This window comes from Argentina silus (assembly GCF_951799395.1).
Source record: "Argentina silus genome assembly, chromosome: 15".
Taxonomy (NCBI): domain Eukaryota; kingdom Metazoa; phylum Chordata; class Actinopteri; order Argentiniformes; family Argentinidae; genus Argentina; species Argentina silus.
This window is the reverse complement of record NC_139669.1, coordinates 8,145,339-8,164,100: the sequence shown is the minus strand read 5'-3', so window position 1 is coordinate 8,164,100 and position 18,762 is coordinate 8,145,339. Positions and strand designations below refer to the sequence as shown.

The 18,762-nt window shown below is 41.3% G+C and overlaps 1 protein-coding gene and 1 pseudogene across 2 annotated transcripts in view; one reads left to right on the top strand and one right to left on the bottom strand.

Moving 5' to 3' along the window:
- The window catches only part of LOC310815657, a 191,030-nt pseudogene that overhangs the window by 37,200 nt on the left and 135,068 nt on the right, over window positions 1-18,762 (top strand). The gene's annotated exons all lie outside the window — the stretch shown is intronic.
- pitx2 (paired-like homeodomain 2) lies at window positions 2,095-5,201 on the bottom strand (the record flags this gene model as incomplete). Its single annotated transcript, XM_083685889.1, has 3 exons — window positions 2,095-2,658; window positions 4,032-4,228; window positions 4,997-5,201. 3 exons carry the CDS (start codon window positions 5,199-5,201, stop codon window positions 2,095-2,097), a joined length of 966 nt encoding a protein of 321 aa, XP_083542015.1.

The following is an 18,762-nucleotide window of genomic DNA, read 5'->3' as shown; positions in this document are numbered from 1 at the left end:
AAGGCCCTAGCCTACGCATGTGTGGAGAGATGGGCTTTTTGGAATTAGGCTACAACCGACACATTTGACGGGACATGTACTTTGTTTTTCAAATAACCATTTAAAAAAAAAAATATATATTATTATTATTATTATAGGCCCATATCACCAGGTCAACAATACAGAGCTCAGCTGGACATATGAAATGGTAGGCCTATCTCAGACCAGCACCACACAGTCAACTCCGTTTCAAACAGAAGGTATTTCCCTCGACATCCAGGCTGAACGTTTGACTGTGGATTTCCTTGTTAGCCATTGTGACCAAGACCAACCGAGGTTCCTCTTCCATTTGTCATCTGCGCCCGACAATGAGCTCTGCCCTGCGGCCGTGAGATCACACGTACCCGCCATCCCCGTCCCCTGGAAGGCTAGCCTAGGCTACATGGCTCGGTCTGTTTGTTTGTTCAAACTTGTGAATTATATTTTCTCTGCGCCGTGGCGTTGTTTTGATTGTCTATAAACGCTCCGACGCGTTTAAGGACGGACCACCACACACCGTAAACAAGACTGTCTAGACAACAGCTACAATGGCGGATCAAACATATTTCACTATCTATTTACTCGGTGCGTAAAAAAATAGTACGCTAGGCTTATATGAAGAAAAAAAATAGCAAGTTGAAACATGTTTAATAAACTATTAAGCCAAGTTATTACATTGTTATTATAGCAGTGTAGTTATTGTCATAATCACAATTATTGTTAGTTACTGTTGGCGTTATTATTTGAACTGTTTCGAAATACCACAATTACATATTCTGTCTTGTTTCAAACGGAGTACGAGGCTACCTTACGGAAACTAATGAGTAAGCCTAGGTAGGGCCAACTCCCTGACGCCTCTATGGAACACTGCACTATATAGTTGACTGATCTATTTGTTTTTAGGTTTGCCCACGAATCCAAAACAGTATGGAATATACATTAATACAATTGTATCATATCTTCTTACTAATTGTATATGCATTAAGCCTGTATATTCAGTATTAATATAGTCCTATCTTAAACTTTCAATGCTCCGTGATCTGCATTGTTTGACTATTTTTGGCATCGTTTCTCAGTCGCCGTCCGCGGTCGACCCGTAATGATGCTGCCTTCCAGGATAATGAGCTCGTGCCTTTGTTGTGCGGTGGCCCAGTCCGTGTTTGTTGATTCCAGTGTTATTTCAAGCACCGCTGATCACTCGGGGTCTTGGCTAAGAAGGCAGACATGTATTCAGCACTTAATCTGACGGGACATCTCAACCCTCGACTCGTATGTGTATTGGAGAAGGGCATTGTTTTCGCTATAGATTAGTAGACCTAGTAGCTAATATAATCGAACCCCACCAGACAGAATGTCATTGCTTGCACTCTACACTCTAGTAACGTATATCACTTTGGTCACAAAAATCCTCAACAAAACGTTTTGAACAACATATTTACTTCCATTAAATAAAACACAATAGTTTATTTTTTTTATGTTGAAAAAAAAACAAAAACGAAACAAAATTCCGTACCAAATAGTATACACAGAGCAAAACCAATTTAATTTCGCAGGAACATTTGATGCGTCTTTTTATACCAGAATTACTATTCTAAATCGATATTCACACAGACATTTAATAATAAATTTATAATATGTTAGAAACACACAACTGGTGCGTTCAGTATGTACATTCCCTTGTTTGCAAGCAAAACATTATTCCTTTAGGGGATTTCACATGCGTTGTTAAATTGAACTTTGAGAAGACGAGAGAGCTAGAGCATTCGCCTCTATTACCTGGAGATGATATTTAGATATATATACAACCTTTCAGTCAATTAACGTCCAAAATGTTTTTCAAATAAACAAGCTTAGAAAATAAAGTATCCTAATTTCTGCACTCGCCGGCGCAGAACAAAATACTCAATGAAAAAAAAAACATGGCCTAATTACTTCCATTTAAGTTTGAAACTCCATGGCGCGGTTTAGCTCGTTTCAGTGGTTTAGTCTTTTATAGTGCCCTTTTGGAAAAAGAAGAAAAAAAAGAAAGTAGTCTCTCGTTCCTGTGACTGGAGGGGGGTCGCGTGTTCTCAGGTATTAGACAGGCCGATCCACCGCGTATTGGCACGCACTCAGATTAGAGCCCGGGTTCTGAACGGTGGCGTATCCAAAACTCGAGTGCTGCTTGGCTTTCAGTCTCAGGCTCGCCAGACTGGAGTTACAAGTGTCCCTGTACACATAAGGAGGGGTCGGAGGGGCGTAGGGGCAGGACGGCGTGGGAACCCCGGAATTCAGAGAGGGGTTGCTGAGGTTGTTCAAGTTATTGAGGCTGTTGAGGCTCGAGCCAGGCACGCCGGTGACCGAGGACGGGACCATGCTCGAGGTCATGCTCATGGAGGAGATGGAGTTCGGCGGGGAGAACATCGTCTGCGATGACAAAGGATTGACGTTCATGGAATTGAAAAAGGGGAAGCTTTTGGTCGACAGAGAGGCCGACGTTAGCCCTTTGGCGGCCCAGTTGTTGTACGTGTAGCTGGGGTACATGTCTTCGTAAGGCTGCATAAGTCCGTTGAACTGAGGACCGAAGCCGTTCTTGCACAGTTCGGCTTGCTGGTTCCTTTCCCTTTTCCTCCATTTTGCTCGCCGGTTCTTGAACCACACCTACAACAACACAGACCAAAACAAAATGTTAATGAAAAAACCTGAACTGTTAAAGAATATCGCAATTATGACGTACTCTTCGCTTTATTTCATAAAAAGTAATAGGCCTAGTAGTAGTATTTAGGCCTAATTATGCGGGGCAATGCAATTAACAAAAGTAAGCGATGTATTGCTAAAGACTAAAGCCTACTTGTCTGCCATAAACCAAATGTGGCATTCATAGCCTATGCCTTAAATCAAAATCATACTTACAACTATCAATCATTTAACATCATTTGCAAAATGCATCTTAATGCTATCTAATATATGCTGCATGAAGATAACATATTAACATGGTTTGGACTTGTCTTCTCCATCGTCTATTTTTCAGTAAATTGATATGATCAAAATGGCTATTGTAAAGTCACTGTATAGGCTAAAGCGCAGCGTAACTTGTGATGAAATCATATTTGATTTCAACCCTTTTTAAAAAAAAACACAAAAAAACCTAATAGAGTCCCTCTCTCTATACTGCGGCGCAATCTGCTTTGATTCTACTTGGATACACATCCAAATACACATCCATGCGTTCCTAGCTGTCATCCAACCGTCCTAATGTGGTGTCTGTAGATGTGTATTCCTCCTTCTCCTCCTCCTTCGACGGAGGCAGGGGCAGGGACAATCACGCCGGCCTTCATTACACAACACCGGGGCGACAATCGCAAAATACAAGCTTTGCACCTCTTTCACACGGACGGAGGAGGCTAACACGACTGGTAGCATATCTGTCAACGGCTAATGTCAATAGCCCTGACCGTTAACAGGGTTATTAAGCTGTAATGACGCTTTTGTCTCTAAAAACAACTGATCGCGCCCTAATTAGTTAGTCAACAGGGTTATAACACCATAGGCTATGTCATTAGTGGGCCTTTCTTGCCAATGCGTGATTTGCAAGTATAACATGCTTTGAAAGTTATGTTTTAATCATATCGTGAAAGCATGTATCAATTTTTGTTATTATTATTATTTTTAAATAATTTATATTCATTGCAGGAATATGAAGATTATTTTAATAAGTATTCTTTTCAGTGAAAATATATGCGCCAGTTATGGATACATATATAATTTCATAGGCTACGAGTAGCTCTATTGTGTTGAGACCTGATAGTAGCTGAGGCCTATGAAAACAATCCTGTAAGCCTTTACGCGTTGCTTACCAACGAAATCACAAACGCAGCATCATTTTCCAAATTGTTGTGGCGGTGCGTAATTTGTGGGTTAAGTTTTAATTTCCGTGCGTAATAATTCACGTTCTTGTCTGAACTCAATAAGAATGACACAAATCACCCATAATTATACACATTAAGCCTGTTTATTTATTCCCGAGGACTTACCCTAACGCGGGCCTCTGTGAGGTTGGTCCAGACGGCGATCTCCTCTCTCGTGGACATGTCCGGGTAACGATTCCGCTGGAACGTGGCCTCCAGTTCCTGGAGTTGCTGGCTCGTGAAGTGAGTCCTCTGTCGCCGCTGTCGCTTCTTCTTTGGGTCATCTGAAGAGTCGTCGTTTTTGCTCTGGCCCTTCTCTTTCTCTGTGGACGAGATAAACACATCATTCAGTTGTCTGGGTTTCACTTTACGCGCGCCAAGTATTCCCAGGGAGTGATAAAGAGTACCGTAGTGAAATCTGAACCCGTGGTGTAACTTTGTGATTAAATGTCACTTGGAAGGCAAACATGTCTTGGTGTTACAATTGCACAATTTTGGATATGGATATGGATGTAAAAGAAACTGAATTAATTAATATGCCGTTTCTCTTTAAGTCTGGGTGAAATATATTATTCTATTTTATTTCAAAACACATTAATGTTATTACTGGTGATCTGGTGATATAAGAGATCTATATGTCATTTTCTATGGCCTACTTCTGGAGAGAGGTTACTCGGCTCCTACAAATGTATTACGATAGGACAACTTCAAAAGTATTTTAATCTTTCCAACCTTAAAACACATTAAACAAAATGCTACCTACTTCTTCAGCAAAAATACAACTTCACCAGACCCGAAACTAAACAATCAAGTATACCGCGTCGAGTTGGCTTACAGCGTACACACACACACACACACACACAGCAATTATTTCGCGCAATCACTTTGTCAAACAAAGGGGATCCTCTGTCATGTTTGATGTGTCCAATAAGTATTTGCATGCATGAAATAATAACTTCCGTCGCCTCGACCTCCCTTGGTGGATCGGTTAGAGGGAGTCCATCTTTTGTTTGATATCAACATAAAAACGTTAGTCCCTCACCGCACCGCCATGCGCTAAAGATTATCCGCACCGCGGAGATGATTCTTACCTACGGACTCCGGACTGGAAGTGTCCGACACTGTGTGCACCTCTAACCGGTGTTTCGAGTCTATAGACCGCTGCAACGGTTGCAGGCTGGAGGCCATTGCTGCTGCCGTGTGGTGCGTTGAAGCGAGTTTATTCCCGGAGAGGTGGTGGTGGTGGTGGTGAGGGTGGTGATGGTCCAGATTCAAAGGATCCTTCATAGAGTTCATAGATGGGAGAAAGCTCTCAGCTCGCTGTCAGAGGCAGATTAAGTTCCCCAACTCGCGACTCCAATGAAGTTAAAAACCAACCCTTGTACAGTACAAACGGCTTTAAAATGTCTTAAAAGAAACCCGACATTATTCTCGCGTCGGAGGCGAACAACGGCGCTTTTTGGACTGAAGCAAGAGCGAATAGATATCTGTGGTGATACCGCTAGCAGCGCCGAGTATCAGAGTGACAAGGACAGGTAGGTATGATATTAGATCCAGACACACACACACACACACACTCTCTCTCTCTCACTCCCTCTCTCTCTCTCTCTCTCTCTCTCTCTCTCTCCGCCGCTCGCTGTTCCTTTCAGCTGTTCCCTGCGCCCCGGCTATCCAACGGTGCCTCTCTCTAGGCTTTGACGTCACCCAGAGCCCGCCCCTATTCTGACAGGCCGTCAATGCGGACATGACGGGTCGCTCAGCCAACCGGCGAGCAGAGAAGCAAGACATGTCCGCCAATGTGTTTATGCGGGGTTGCTGCTTATTTGTCTTCCAAATAAAAGCATGTAAAGAGATGGGGCGCACGGTGTGCTCGCGACGGCACCAGGTGGCCGTTGTACAGCCCCCCAAGACAAAAAAACAACAACATACAAATATCCAGGTTACACATTGGTGTTATGAAATAGGGCCCTTTTATAAACACTCCGCAGTTCCATTGACACCTACGTTGTGTGCATTGTAGTCTCACTGATGTACAAAGGGATTCGAATGAAAAATTATTCCATTGAAAATATATTAGATCTAAAGACCTATAAACATCAAGTTGAAATCATTTGAAAAGATGGTCATGCGTTTTTTTTTGTTTACATGTTCACGAATGTAATTCGTATTTCACACCTGCCCTTTGGAGCAACACAAACAACAGACATCATGGATGGAGCTGAGCACATAAGCAGTTATCTGTGCAATGCGCAAAAGAACACATCTACCACGGCGAGGACATACGTAAAATAATCATAATAATTTAAATAGTAGTTGATGTTGTCATTTTCAAGTTGGACCCATTTCGAGTTGTACACACCACATGATGAATAGCCACATCAATCACATCGGAAGTCAAACGACACAATGCAGTGTTAATTACCCATTTAGCATAATTTGTCACCAAGCAATGAGACACAAACTCAGGGCTTTGGTTTACCCTGGACCGTTTCAATCTGTAAAATGACGTATTTTATCTCGGTGCTTAACTGGGCCTATCGGTCCTCTCGGTGGTTACCAGATAGTCCGCGTGTAGTGGTTTTTAATCTGATAAGACTCTAATTTGCTTAAGAATTGTGAAGAAGGGACTTTTAAGGACTTTGAGTTGATATCCCCGTTGAATATCCAGTAATTCCCTCAAGATCATGACGCCTAAACGCAAAGTAAACATGTACGGCCTAAAATGGACGGGCATGTCTACACGGGGTACCTTTTTGGCTTTTGGTGAGACAGGCACAGGTGGCTGCGACACCGTCTTGGATGCACCTTTATGGAGGCTCCTGCACACGGAAAACCGAGACACATTTGCCTAACCTTTATTAGAGAAACATTGATATAGATAGAAGATAATAGAGATAACGTCTATACCTGGGTGGCATGCATATATCAAATAGGCCCGGATAATTTAAACCATTATGATTATTATGATTATTATTATTGTTATTATTATTATTATTATTATTATTAAGCTATTCATATTAATATTATTATTATTATGTATTATAATTTCAATATTATAATATTATTACTAAACAATAATACTAATAATAATAACAATAGTAACTTCAATTTCAATTGCATTTAATTATAATTGTTGCGTCCTGCATCCTTGATAAAAGTATAGTCCTATAAACTGCTGAATATTTAGCCATCATCACGCATCTATCCTCCCCTTTCTCGTGAATACGGCCGCTACTAAGACGTTACCGAGCTAATCCCGTGAAAGCCCTTGATATACACCTCATTTGCAGTCTTACGGGGGAGCCGTGGACCGGGGAGGGAGGGAGAGAGGGAGGGAGGGGGGAGAGGGAGAGAGAGAGGGAGAGCTGTCAAAACCAAGGGTGGGGTTATTCCTCCGTTAGATAGAGTTATAACAGAATAACGCTGCTTAGACTGCCTTGTGTGTTTAGCCACCCGACTGTACACATGTATCCGGAGGTTAATGTATGCAGTCCTGGACTGAAGATATGCCTCCTATATATATATATATATATATATATATATATATATATATATATATATATATATATATATATATATATACGTCTTTACTGCGTCATTTAATTCCGCACTCGCGCCTGTGTATTCGCGTGCCCTCCCCGGCAGGTGGATGTTGTGCGTTTGAACCCCCTCTGGACATTTAACTATTGGTTATTTTACATCTAATTTACTATATATATATATAACTAGTCTTCACTATATATATAATTGGTTATTTTGCAGGTAATTTACTATTACATACATTATTATTATTATTATTATTATTAGTAGTAGTAGTAGTATTAATATTATTATTGTATATCATATATATATATATATATATATATATATATATATATATATATATATATATATATATATATATATATATATATATATATATAAAATTATGATGATAATAATAAGTGATTATTATTATAATAATACCGTTGTGTTATTAGGGAAATGTTGATTGCTCAGTTATATATATAATATATGAAAAATAACACTAGATTCACAGTGGATTACGGCGTTCCTCTTCATTTCTACCTTTAGAATGCTTTATCTCTCTTCTGCGGCTTACTGCGCCATAGAGGCCCATTCATTAGCTATTCAGTCAATACAGAGGAGACGACAAGGCTTTTTACATAGGATTAAGGGGACATCACATTCTTCCATTAGTATATTCCTCCTCACGAATAAGCTTTCATTATACATTTAGTTTTCCCTGGAGTCAATCTAACAAGGCCTGCATATATTACAGCCGCTGTACAACAGTGGAGAAGAGATCGCCAATAACCAGGTCGCTTGAGAGTCTCTTCACTCCGCGTGAGCCTCGTTGGCTCATCATTGCACACCTCATATAATTATGTCTTTCTATTTATCTTATTATTGTTAATCAATGAGCGATCCGACGTGTCCTCGTTCAAGCAGCAGCAACACGCAGCCAAGTGCACCCCGCCCGCTGTCACTTAGCACCGCTGAGCATGGCTGAATGAGGTAAATGAGGAGTAACTGGTGGTGCATTTAGCACTTAGACAAGATTCGATGTTATTTTCTGACTACATGAGAAATTAAATCAAGCCCAACCTTATTGAGCTGGCCCCATGTACATTAAAAGCGGGCTAAAACATTCTGTCGCGCTACGCCCGACGGAATGGACCATGGTGCCAGATTTCCAGATTTTTGCCAGTTTTACACATTTACTTGAACTTATGTTTCACGATATCTGGTCCTAATTGATATGGGCCATAACATATGACAAGTCATATGATATGGATATTCATTAGGAAAACATCATTTTACAAATATAGATTGATTTCCATGGGAATCTTCACCAAGCCAACAATAGGCTTATTTGGAAAATAGGCCACAGTTCGGCATTATATTAAATACATGAAGAATACTTAAACAACAAAGTAAGATTGGATGAATATTGCTAGAGGCCATGATCACACTCTGTTTATTTTTGTACAGAACTTTGTACAGAACTGACATTATTTTTTGTGCAGAACTGACATTATTTTTTGTACAGAACTGACGTGATTTAAAACTGGAGATTACTGCCTTTTCCAGTCCAGCGTCGCACCACTGAACTTCCACAACCCACCACCAGGGGTCCTTCTAAGACAGTACAAGTCTTCCATCTTTCCAAATGAACTCCGTTGCTCAACCCCAGTCTACCGGTCCCACTAATACAGGCAACGTAGATAATTCTGCTGGACCTGTCACACGAATTGACAACGGTATACAAAGAGAAATAGCGCGCTTAAATAGATCTCAATTCCCCCAGCCACGGCCTGACCATGAACATAATGCTGCTAGAACTTTCAACCCCCAAAAAATGTTATAGGGTGAAACTTTAATTTCTTTCAAGGTTGTAGAGGGTGGATTTGTAATTGAGGTGTGGAGGTAGAATTACCAGATTTAGACCGATACTCACCTATTTGTGCACAAGTTGAGGCAAGCTTACGGCAGTGGGAGTCCATTTTCACAATAAGGGAAACGGCTTCTGAAAAAATAAAGAGAATATCACAATACTGAGACGTTACTTTGTTTCCTTATTAGTCACAATCTTATGTTCCCACTCAACCAGACACAGCCTCTTAAACAATACAGCCACAAACAGGTATACACATGTTGACTTAATAGGCTACTCAATAATGTAGGCCCACTAATCTCTGTAGGCTACTTCAGTGGGCTATTTCATGATATTGGGATGACGGAAGACAGGCCTGTAGGCCTATTAGGCTATTTTCGACAGTTAGCTTTGAGCCCCATATCATCAGCATTTGAAAGCCCCGCACTGCAACCCTCTACAGCGGCTCACACACCCCACACACCTCGCCCCGGAGCGGAGCCGTGTTTGTGCCAAGCGGCAGCAGTTTGGGTGCTGGAAAGTTGAGTGATTCCGCAGTAAAGTCACGGGATTAGTGTCTGATTGAGATGTCTGTCGGAGGGATATTACAAAATTCATTATCGCAGCTCTATACTAACTCGATATGAAGTAACACAGATGGGATTTTATTAGTCCAGGCTTCCACTGTTTGCTTATGATAATTCAAGATGGGGGAAATTTGCATGCAATCATGCTGTTAACCGTTTTTCCCTCATTCTTTTTCTCTCCCGGCACGCCTTGCTCTGCACGGAAAGCGGTAGTCGCCTCACCTGCTCGACATCTGTGGTTTTTTATTCCGAAGGAGTGAAGACATCGTAGGTTAAGTTTTACACGGTGTGTACCTGGATAACCCCGGTTTTAGTGGAGCAGGTCCTCGTGTATTCCACCGTGATATGAAATATGGGGAGTCAGGCTGGAGGTGCGAGGTTACGGCGAAGCCCCCGTGTTATCTAATCAGTGGCGGTAATGAGGTTTCATTCAATATTTCAGACGTCGCTGCTCCGCTGAGATGAGGTCGGAAATGACATTCACAACGTTCTAGAAGTACAATTAAAATCCTGATTATTTAGGAATATCTAAAACGAAGTTCATATGACAAAAGTGTGTTAAAGTTGGGAGATTTAGGTTCAGGATATAAAATACGGCCCTCTAAAGAAATAAGCCACAGAAGTAAGCCAATGCTCTATAGCTATTGGAGGCCTGTCTATGAACAAAACAAATGGAATTGCCAGTTCCATTCACTATATTCATTCGATTTAATTTATTTTCGATACATTTTTACGATGTAATAATTTGGTAATACTTGAAACAATAATTATATTGCCCAATATTAAAAAGTGCATGGACATACAGTATGTACGGACTAAGCAATTGTTTTGAAGGGTTTAAGATCTGTAAGAAGTCGCCATATTTTACCAACTGAAAATCATTTTCAATCATTAGTAATTACGGGATATCAGGGCTTTGTAAAACTCTCATAATGTCAACCACTATAATTACTAGGCCTATAGCCTACTGTAGGCTACCAGTATAGCCATAGTATTGGTTTGAATAATAATTATAACAATATTATCATTATTATAATTATAATTAATTATATATTAATTTTTAATTATGTGTATTATGATTATAATATAAAAGTTATATTTTAATTGTCATGTTTTTTTTTGTTTTTTACTGTAAAATAATATATATATATATAATATATAATCTAGCCTATATGATATCATATTATGTATTTAATCTTAACAGATATTTATAAATAATTTTTAGCCTAGTTGTGATGAAACTAGAAGAGTGCTTCCACTGGTGTCAGAATAAGAAACAAATATACGTTTAAATGTCGTGTGCCATTAAATTGATCATTTCTAAGGTAAGTAGAACACAGTAACAAAATTGACATAAAAGATGCACAATTTGAATGTATAGACCTGTCAGTTGTGAGATACAGTGATTTTCTTCCCTCTTTAATAACCCATGCCAATTTCGGTGGGCTCCATTTCCTTCAATCTGAGATACCTCGCGTCAGAGATAAAGAATGCAACCAGATCTAGATGAAGAATGTGATTGATGTGCAATCAGTCTAAAACTTCACAACCAATTGTTGAATGTGATTATCTTATATTTGAGGCATAACTTGCATGACAACTTATGAATAAAATCAGCATACCCAATGTAGAAGTGTAGCCTATTTCAAGTGACGGTGGTGTAGACATAGACTATAGTATAGTATATATGAATCTAGAGTAACAATATTGAGTTTTAAAACCAACTATCCTACACCATAAACACGACCAGACTCGGTCGGTATATCATACGAGGGATGGATAACGTCTAGCCATATGTTTCTGTATTAATCAGAGGCGAGAAACCATGAAGTCTAACACATTCTTTCTTCCATTCAGTGCTAACGATACATCATTATCCTCATCCCGGGCTTGTAAGGTGAAACCTGCCACGAACTCACTTATCATGTCCCTTTCCGTTACCTTTCTGACCGCACTGGTGATGAAATTCACATCAGACTTTTACAGATTACCCCGAAAAGGCTAACCCGAGGTGGAACGAATTCCTCCACTCACATTTACTCACATCTCGGTTCAGACTGGCCTCCGTACTCACCAGTAGTAGCAGACACCAGCGTTTTTCACCCGTCTCTCTCTCTCTCTTTCTCTTTTATTCTTGTTTGGATAAGAGGTAAATTCCACACCGATGGTTTACGCTTATCGCCCTCCAATAAGAACCTGAGGAACCGCGAAGTTATAGGTCCAAAATATTAAAGTTTCACCCTCCAATATAGTAACAGCGATGCGTCGATATCTTTTCCGCTTATCTGATCAAAATGTGACGCCTTGTACGAGATTGTATCGTATATGCGCGTATATTAGCGTCTAGTTGCGGCGCGGTTAGAAACAGCGAAGCAGGCGTCGTCCCGTCAGTAGGTCAGTCGCTCTCCTTGGTTCGTCCTCAGACTCAACAACTTTTTTCTCCAGACACACACTCCAGGAGTGGCGCGTTTTTCCTCTCTCTCGAGCTTTGAGAAGGAGCGCGTGGGAGTGTGTGTGTGTGTGTGTGTGTGTGCTTTAGTGGGTGTGTTTGTGTATGTCTGCGTATACGTGCGTGTGAAGTCAAACAGAGTGAAAACTAAGAAGCGCTCTACTTAAAACAATAAAATATAAAATAAACTAAACTATATGTTTATAGCTTTGACTAGGCATAGGCATATTTGCCGTTAAAACACATTTATTCCTACATCTTTTTTCGATTAGATGATACGGAAAAGCATATTTCATATGCACCAGATAAATAAACGTTTTTTTGTATTATTGTTGCTCTCTGTTTGTTGCTCTGTCGTTGTTAATTAATGCTCGTCCGGGTGAGATTTCCATGTTTTACTACTAGTCTGTCGGTTAGAATCAAAACTATTAAGATCTTCCTCGTAAAACCATTGCATTTGTGTATAATTTTCAGAATAAACAAGCCATTCGAAGGGACTAAACATGGTGAGTTCTCAGATATAACTGACCAAATAGTCCTTATTCTTATTATTGAATTGATAGTCTGACTTTATTCTGGAGCCACATGTATAAATCATAATTACATTGACAGGTGCAACGATAATGTTTGATGTTATCACGAAGTACTGTGTTTGAAAACAGATTACAACTTCAGTGCTCAAATTGTACAGTCCAATACCAAATGTTCAATTATGACATTATTTACATAATCTAATTGCCTGTTCAAAGTGGATAATTTTTAGCCTGTGATTTTTTTAAATTGAAGATCTTTGGTGTAACTCAATTTAGACACTGATTCAAAAATCATAAAGGCCTATATTTTAAATCGCCGTATTCCTGTCGTGCTAGACGTGATGTCGTAGTGTCTCGGTTGTTGTATGTAGATGAACAGATGCTCTTTATAGATCCACAAGATACAGAATTTCCATCCGCATCTTAAGTGAGCCAAGCGTACCGGACCTACGTTTTTCACGTGCCTAATCCTTCTTTTACATTTTTAGTCATACTCCCATTAAACAAGTCATTAATGCGCGCAACCACACGGGAATTTCGCGGCAAGGAGGCATTGAAGCACAGACAAGCTCACGACAAAAGGCCCTGGGTATATCTTATGCTATTCCACATCGGTCCCTCTCATTTAGAGATGCAGGCATCGCAGCATCGCATGACATTTGAAACACATTTGTAACGTAGTCTTTTGTGGGTGAAATGTGCGTGCATTAGATGTGCGTGTGTAATGGCATGTGTTGCAGATATGTTACACAGGCCTGTCATGTGCGTGTTTAGAAGGCGTTTGAACAGCGTAATGTGTCGACGCAATCCGATTATGTTTGTTCCATCTATAAACACAGGAAATCAATTATACTCTTATTTATGAGGGGTGATTTTTTGCGTGACGGCCGGTCAAAGGCCTAAAAACATTTTCGTAGTTTAGGCCCATGCATAATCCTATATCATATATAATATACAAATACAACAACAACCACGTAAAAATAATAATATGTAGCCCATAATAAAATAATATGTATAATCAATTCAGCGACGCCCTCATAATAAGAGGTCACTGCATTTATCTAAAGATGACCTATTCACACGTATTACGTTTGATCTGCCTGTGTGGTAAACGCGCATAATTTCAAATCCCACATCGCTATTCTTACAGAAAACATCAACCTTGCAGTCACTCCGCTGCCTCCGCACGCCCATCCCCAGTCATATCATACAGGAGGGGAAAGGCGGCGTCTTGAGAGACACGTCCTTACCACGCTTACCTTCATCTGCGGAGAATTAAAAAAAAAAAAAAAAAAAAAGAGAGAGAGCGCGCCTTCTCTTTCTCACGAAGAAGAAAAAAAAGGTGCAAAGGAATGGCTGAAGTTCAGAAAAGGCTGTGTGCTATGAAATCTTTCGCCTCGGGGGCAAACCGGCGCCTTCTTTTCATTTCAAGCACTTATCGATTCTCTGTTGTCATCTTTGGCGACGCGGGAGGACACTTGAAAGCATGTCTGATAGGGCTGTGATGTGAGAATCGAGGTGACCTGGGCGCTCTCCTGATTGTTAAATAGCACATCAACCACTTTGCTTCCCCGTTCAGCTGCCGACAGCAATACAGTTGGACACATTTTTTAAACTTTTACTTGCGCATACCCTATGGAACTCAGCGAGACGTTCTCCCTTTCATGTGTTTTATCAGACAGCGCGCGCCTTCTCCAAGAATATCTAATGCGCACGCATGGCCTTCATTGTGTGCAGAACAAGTGTATGCAATTCATCTATCAGTGATGCAATATTACATATTCATATATAAATATATATAACAATATTTTAATATAGAATTTGAGTTTATGATTTTGGGATTAAGGCTATTATATGCCCTTACATATATAGTTACATTAATAATAGCATTTCCATATGCAAAGCCTACTATCTGGATGCTCATTTGGTTGCTCAGCGTGTTGGGCAGTGAATGCCCTTTCAGACATATAAGTGTAGCCATAGGGCAGACATATATATCATATTCCCTAATGTGCCAGATCATTTGAATGCAGAGCAGTAAATACAATCAGAGGAACCAACTGAATGTTAATTCTCAGGCCTTCAGAAAGGGGAGAGAGAGAATTCTACCTCTGAGATATCTCTCTGCTCTTCCTCACCCAGGATTTGATGAATTTTTCAGTTCAGCCAAATGACGACCATTAATTTGGATGGCTGTATAACACTTCTAGTGTAGAATTCATCACTGCTTAATAAAATAATCGCTCACCTGTAGGTATACTGCAGCACTAGCAAATACTCACACAGAATAAGCAGAGGAGTTGAGATATTGAAATATTTGGCCTTGCATCACACATTTCCCTCTATTCTGCCTCTCAGTATCATTAATATCGCACCCTGACACAACGTGTTATGAGACTATTTCCAGAGTACTTCATTTCTCCTGACATGTAGGATAAATAGTTTGGCATAACAAATTCTTTTTCATGCCCCAGTTTAGAGTCATTAAAGTCCTATCCAGATCGGGCCATGAGGAATCGATTAAAGTGGAGTTTTAAATCGCACCCAAATCTGAAAACCAGCAAATACAGTTTGCATGCTAACCTCCTTTCACTGTCTAATCTTTGAAAATCAGTGTTTTGAATAATTTTCTATCCCAGGTTGATATCCACCATCCACTATCCATATTAACCCCCCCCCAAAAAAACAACAACCCACACGCACACACACACACACACACACACACACACACACACACACACACCCCACGCCCCCAACCCCCCCATGAATCAAACATACCAACCCTGGTATGATGACACCATATGGTGCACCATCCATCCTGTGACTTCAAATCCCTGTTTCAGCCTTCGGTAATGTGGACATGAAGTAGACAGATTATTTCAGGAGTGTTCTTTGCCTGAGAAAACTGGGTTGATGGTTTTTTTGCTCTGCGTCAGCCTCAAAACCACATGTGATTGTCGCCTTGCGTTCTGTCTGGCCGGCTCTCTGTGGCCGTGTAATAAAATTTGGATTCAAATTGGTGTTTCCAAAGCCACAAATCTTTAAACAAATCAGTTTATGTACTGCTAATATGTTAGACAGAAAGTAATGGCCTGGAAGTCTGCTTTATTGTGGGTGTAACTCCTCTACCATCGCTGTGTTGTGAGCAAGGGAAGGAGGCAGGGACGGAGAGAGAGAGAGGGAAGGGCGGAGGGAGAGAGAGAGAGGAAAAGAGGCAGGGAGAAAAAGGAAGAGAGAGCAAAAGAGAGAGAGAGAGAGATGGAGATAGAGAGAGGGAGAGAAAAACAGAGAGAGAGAGAAAGAGAGATTAGACACACGCTGCTACCACCCTCTTCAGTGACGACAATATTTTTTGTGTATTTCAATTTGCAGAGCAGTATTCTTAAGCGCATTAATAACAAAAAAAGCTGCCTGTAAATTAACCAAATTAGAAGGATGAGTCTCGGATAGCCTCTTGAGCTTGTTGAAGGCTTTCAGGCTGATCCTTATTACCCGAGCTGTGTCACAACACCAAAGGGGAAGACGCTGCACTACTTCAGTCCACTTTCACAGGCTGCTGTGGTTTGAGTTTAATAGAAAGGCCCATAAATGACTTACATGGCTGCCTGCGCTCCCTAACTAATGCAGCGTATATTTAAAAAGTACTCAGCTGTTTGCCTCTGTGTTCTTTGTAATTATCCCCATCCTTGAGGTCCAAAGAAAATGAACCTCTGATGTCATGGTGGTTTTGGCCCCCGGCTGCCCTAATATTAATCTCACATCTCATACGCTAGGATACTTCAAATGAACGAGGATTACTCTGAATTAAAGCCGGGGTCCAAGTTTACATGTGAACGCATTAGCTGCTGTCTCTACTGGTCAGTTTAACAAGACGATCTGTATTTCTTTTGACCAAGGACATGACATTGCTTTTGGACCAGCGTGAATCAAAATGTCCCTGAAAAGAAAATGTCACCGGTCAACCCAGGAGAGACTGGTGGAGGTAGAGGGGAGGCTGGTGGAGCTAGAGGAGAGGCTGGTGGAGGTGGAGGAGAGGCTGGTGGAGGTAGAGGGGAGGCTGGAGGTAGAGGGGAGGCTGGTGGAGGTAGAGGGGAGGCTGGTGGAGGTAGAGGAGAGGCTGGTGGAGGTAGACCAGGGGAGGTTGGTGGAGATAGAGAGGAGGCTGGTGGAGGTAGAGGGGAGGCTGGTGGAGGTAGACCAGGGGAGGCTGGTGGAGGTAGAGGGGAGGCTGGTGGAGGTAGAGGGGAGGCTGATGGAGGGAGAGGAGAGGCTGGTGGAGGTAGAGGAGAGGCTGGTGGAGGTAGAGGAGAGGCTGGTGGAGGTTGGTGGAGGTTGAGGAGAGGCTGGTGGAGGTAGAGGAGAGGCAGGTGGAGGTAGACATCGGAGGACGGGGCTCATTGCAATGCATGGAATGGAGTGCGGAATGTCAGCCTATGCCCTTAAACCGCAATGCCCAACAATATCGCTAGCTACCCCTCTTAGTTAGGAAGGAACATCCACAGACCCAAGCTTGTGAAATAATGATCAACATACACATCGGCACGTACATACGGACGCCGAGACGGTCTTAATCACAGATGCGATGGGACCAATAAATTGCTCAAGCAGACGCTGATCAATGGTATGAAAAATCAATGAGGACCTGCCACTAACCCGCCGAAGGGGAAACTGGCCAAGAATGAAATTGGTGTGTTAAAATGACCACGATGCCTTAGCCTCGTCAATAACATGTAAAACAGATCAGCTACACACCAACTCCCCGGCCACATACCTCAGGTGGAACGCAGGACACAATCGGAATCAGCTTAGCCTTAATTGGTCTACTGTGGCAGAGAGAGAGAGAGAGAGAAGGAGATAGAGAGAGAGAGAGAAAGAGAGAGAGAGAGGGAGAGAGACAGAGAGAGACAGAAGGAAGGAAGAAGAGGAGGGTTAAGAGAGATAGACAGATAGAGAAAGGAAGGAAGGAAGGAAGGAAGGAAGGAAGGAAGGAAGGAAGGAAGAAGAGAGGAGCAGGAGAGAGGAAAAGTGATATGGTGAGAGTAAGAGGGAATAAGAGAGAGAGAGAGAGAGAGAGAGAGAGAGACAGAGTAAAGGAGAGGGAAAGAGAAGAGTGAATGAAAAGGTTTTGCTAGACCCATGTAATTCACATCCACCTATTGGTTTCTGTTGATGGTGTTCCACTAGCCTGAATGACATGTGTGTGTGTGTGTGTGTGTGCGTGTGTGTGTATCGACCCCATAGTAGATTACTACAGCATAACATATAACTATGCAATTGCCAGATGCCCCATTGCCCCCCACTGTAACACAATAACCTTCCTGTTCACCTAGCGTTGATAAAGATCTGCCCTCTATCTCTGTGTGCTGGTACTGTAGATACAGTACCAGTCAAAAGTTTGGACACACCTTCTCATTCAATGGTTTTTCTTTATTTTTATTATTTTCTACATTGTAGATTAATATTGAAGACATCAAAACTATGAAGGAACACATATGGAATTATGTAGTAAACAAAAAAGTGTTAAAAAACCCAGAATATGTTTTATATTTTAGATTCTTCAAAGTAGCCACCTTTTGCTTTGATGACAGCTTTGCACACTCTTGGCAAGTTGTGTCCAAACTTTTCACTGGTACTGTACGTCCTGTAGACCCTCCTATGGAGTTGGCAGTACTGGTGTGTATCCACGCTACCGTGGCGGCCAATGAAATACAACTACAATGCACGTTGAGGAAGGACAACAGAGAGACAGGAGACATGCAGTGGTCCTCCGCTTAGGTTGTGGGTTTGATTCCTGCTGGGACCATATATACTGAAATGTATGCACTCACTGCAATGTAGGTCGCTTTGGATAAAAGCGTCAACTAAATGGCATATATTATATATTATATTCCATATATTATATTCCATGCCT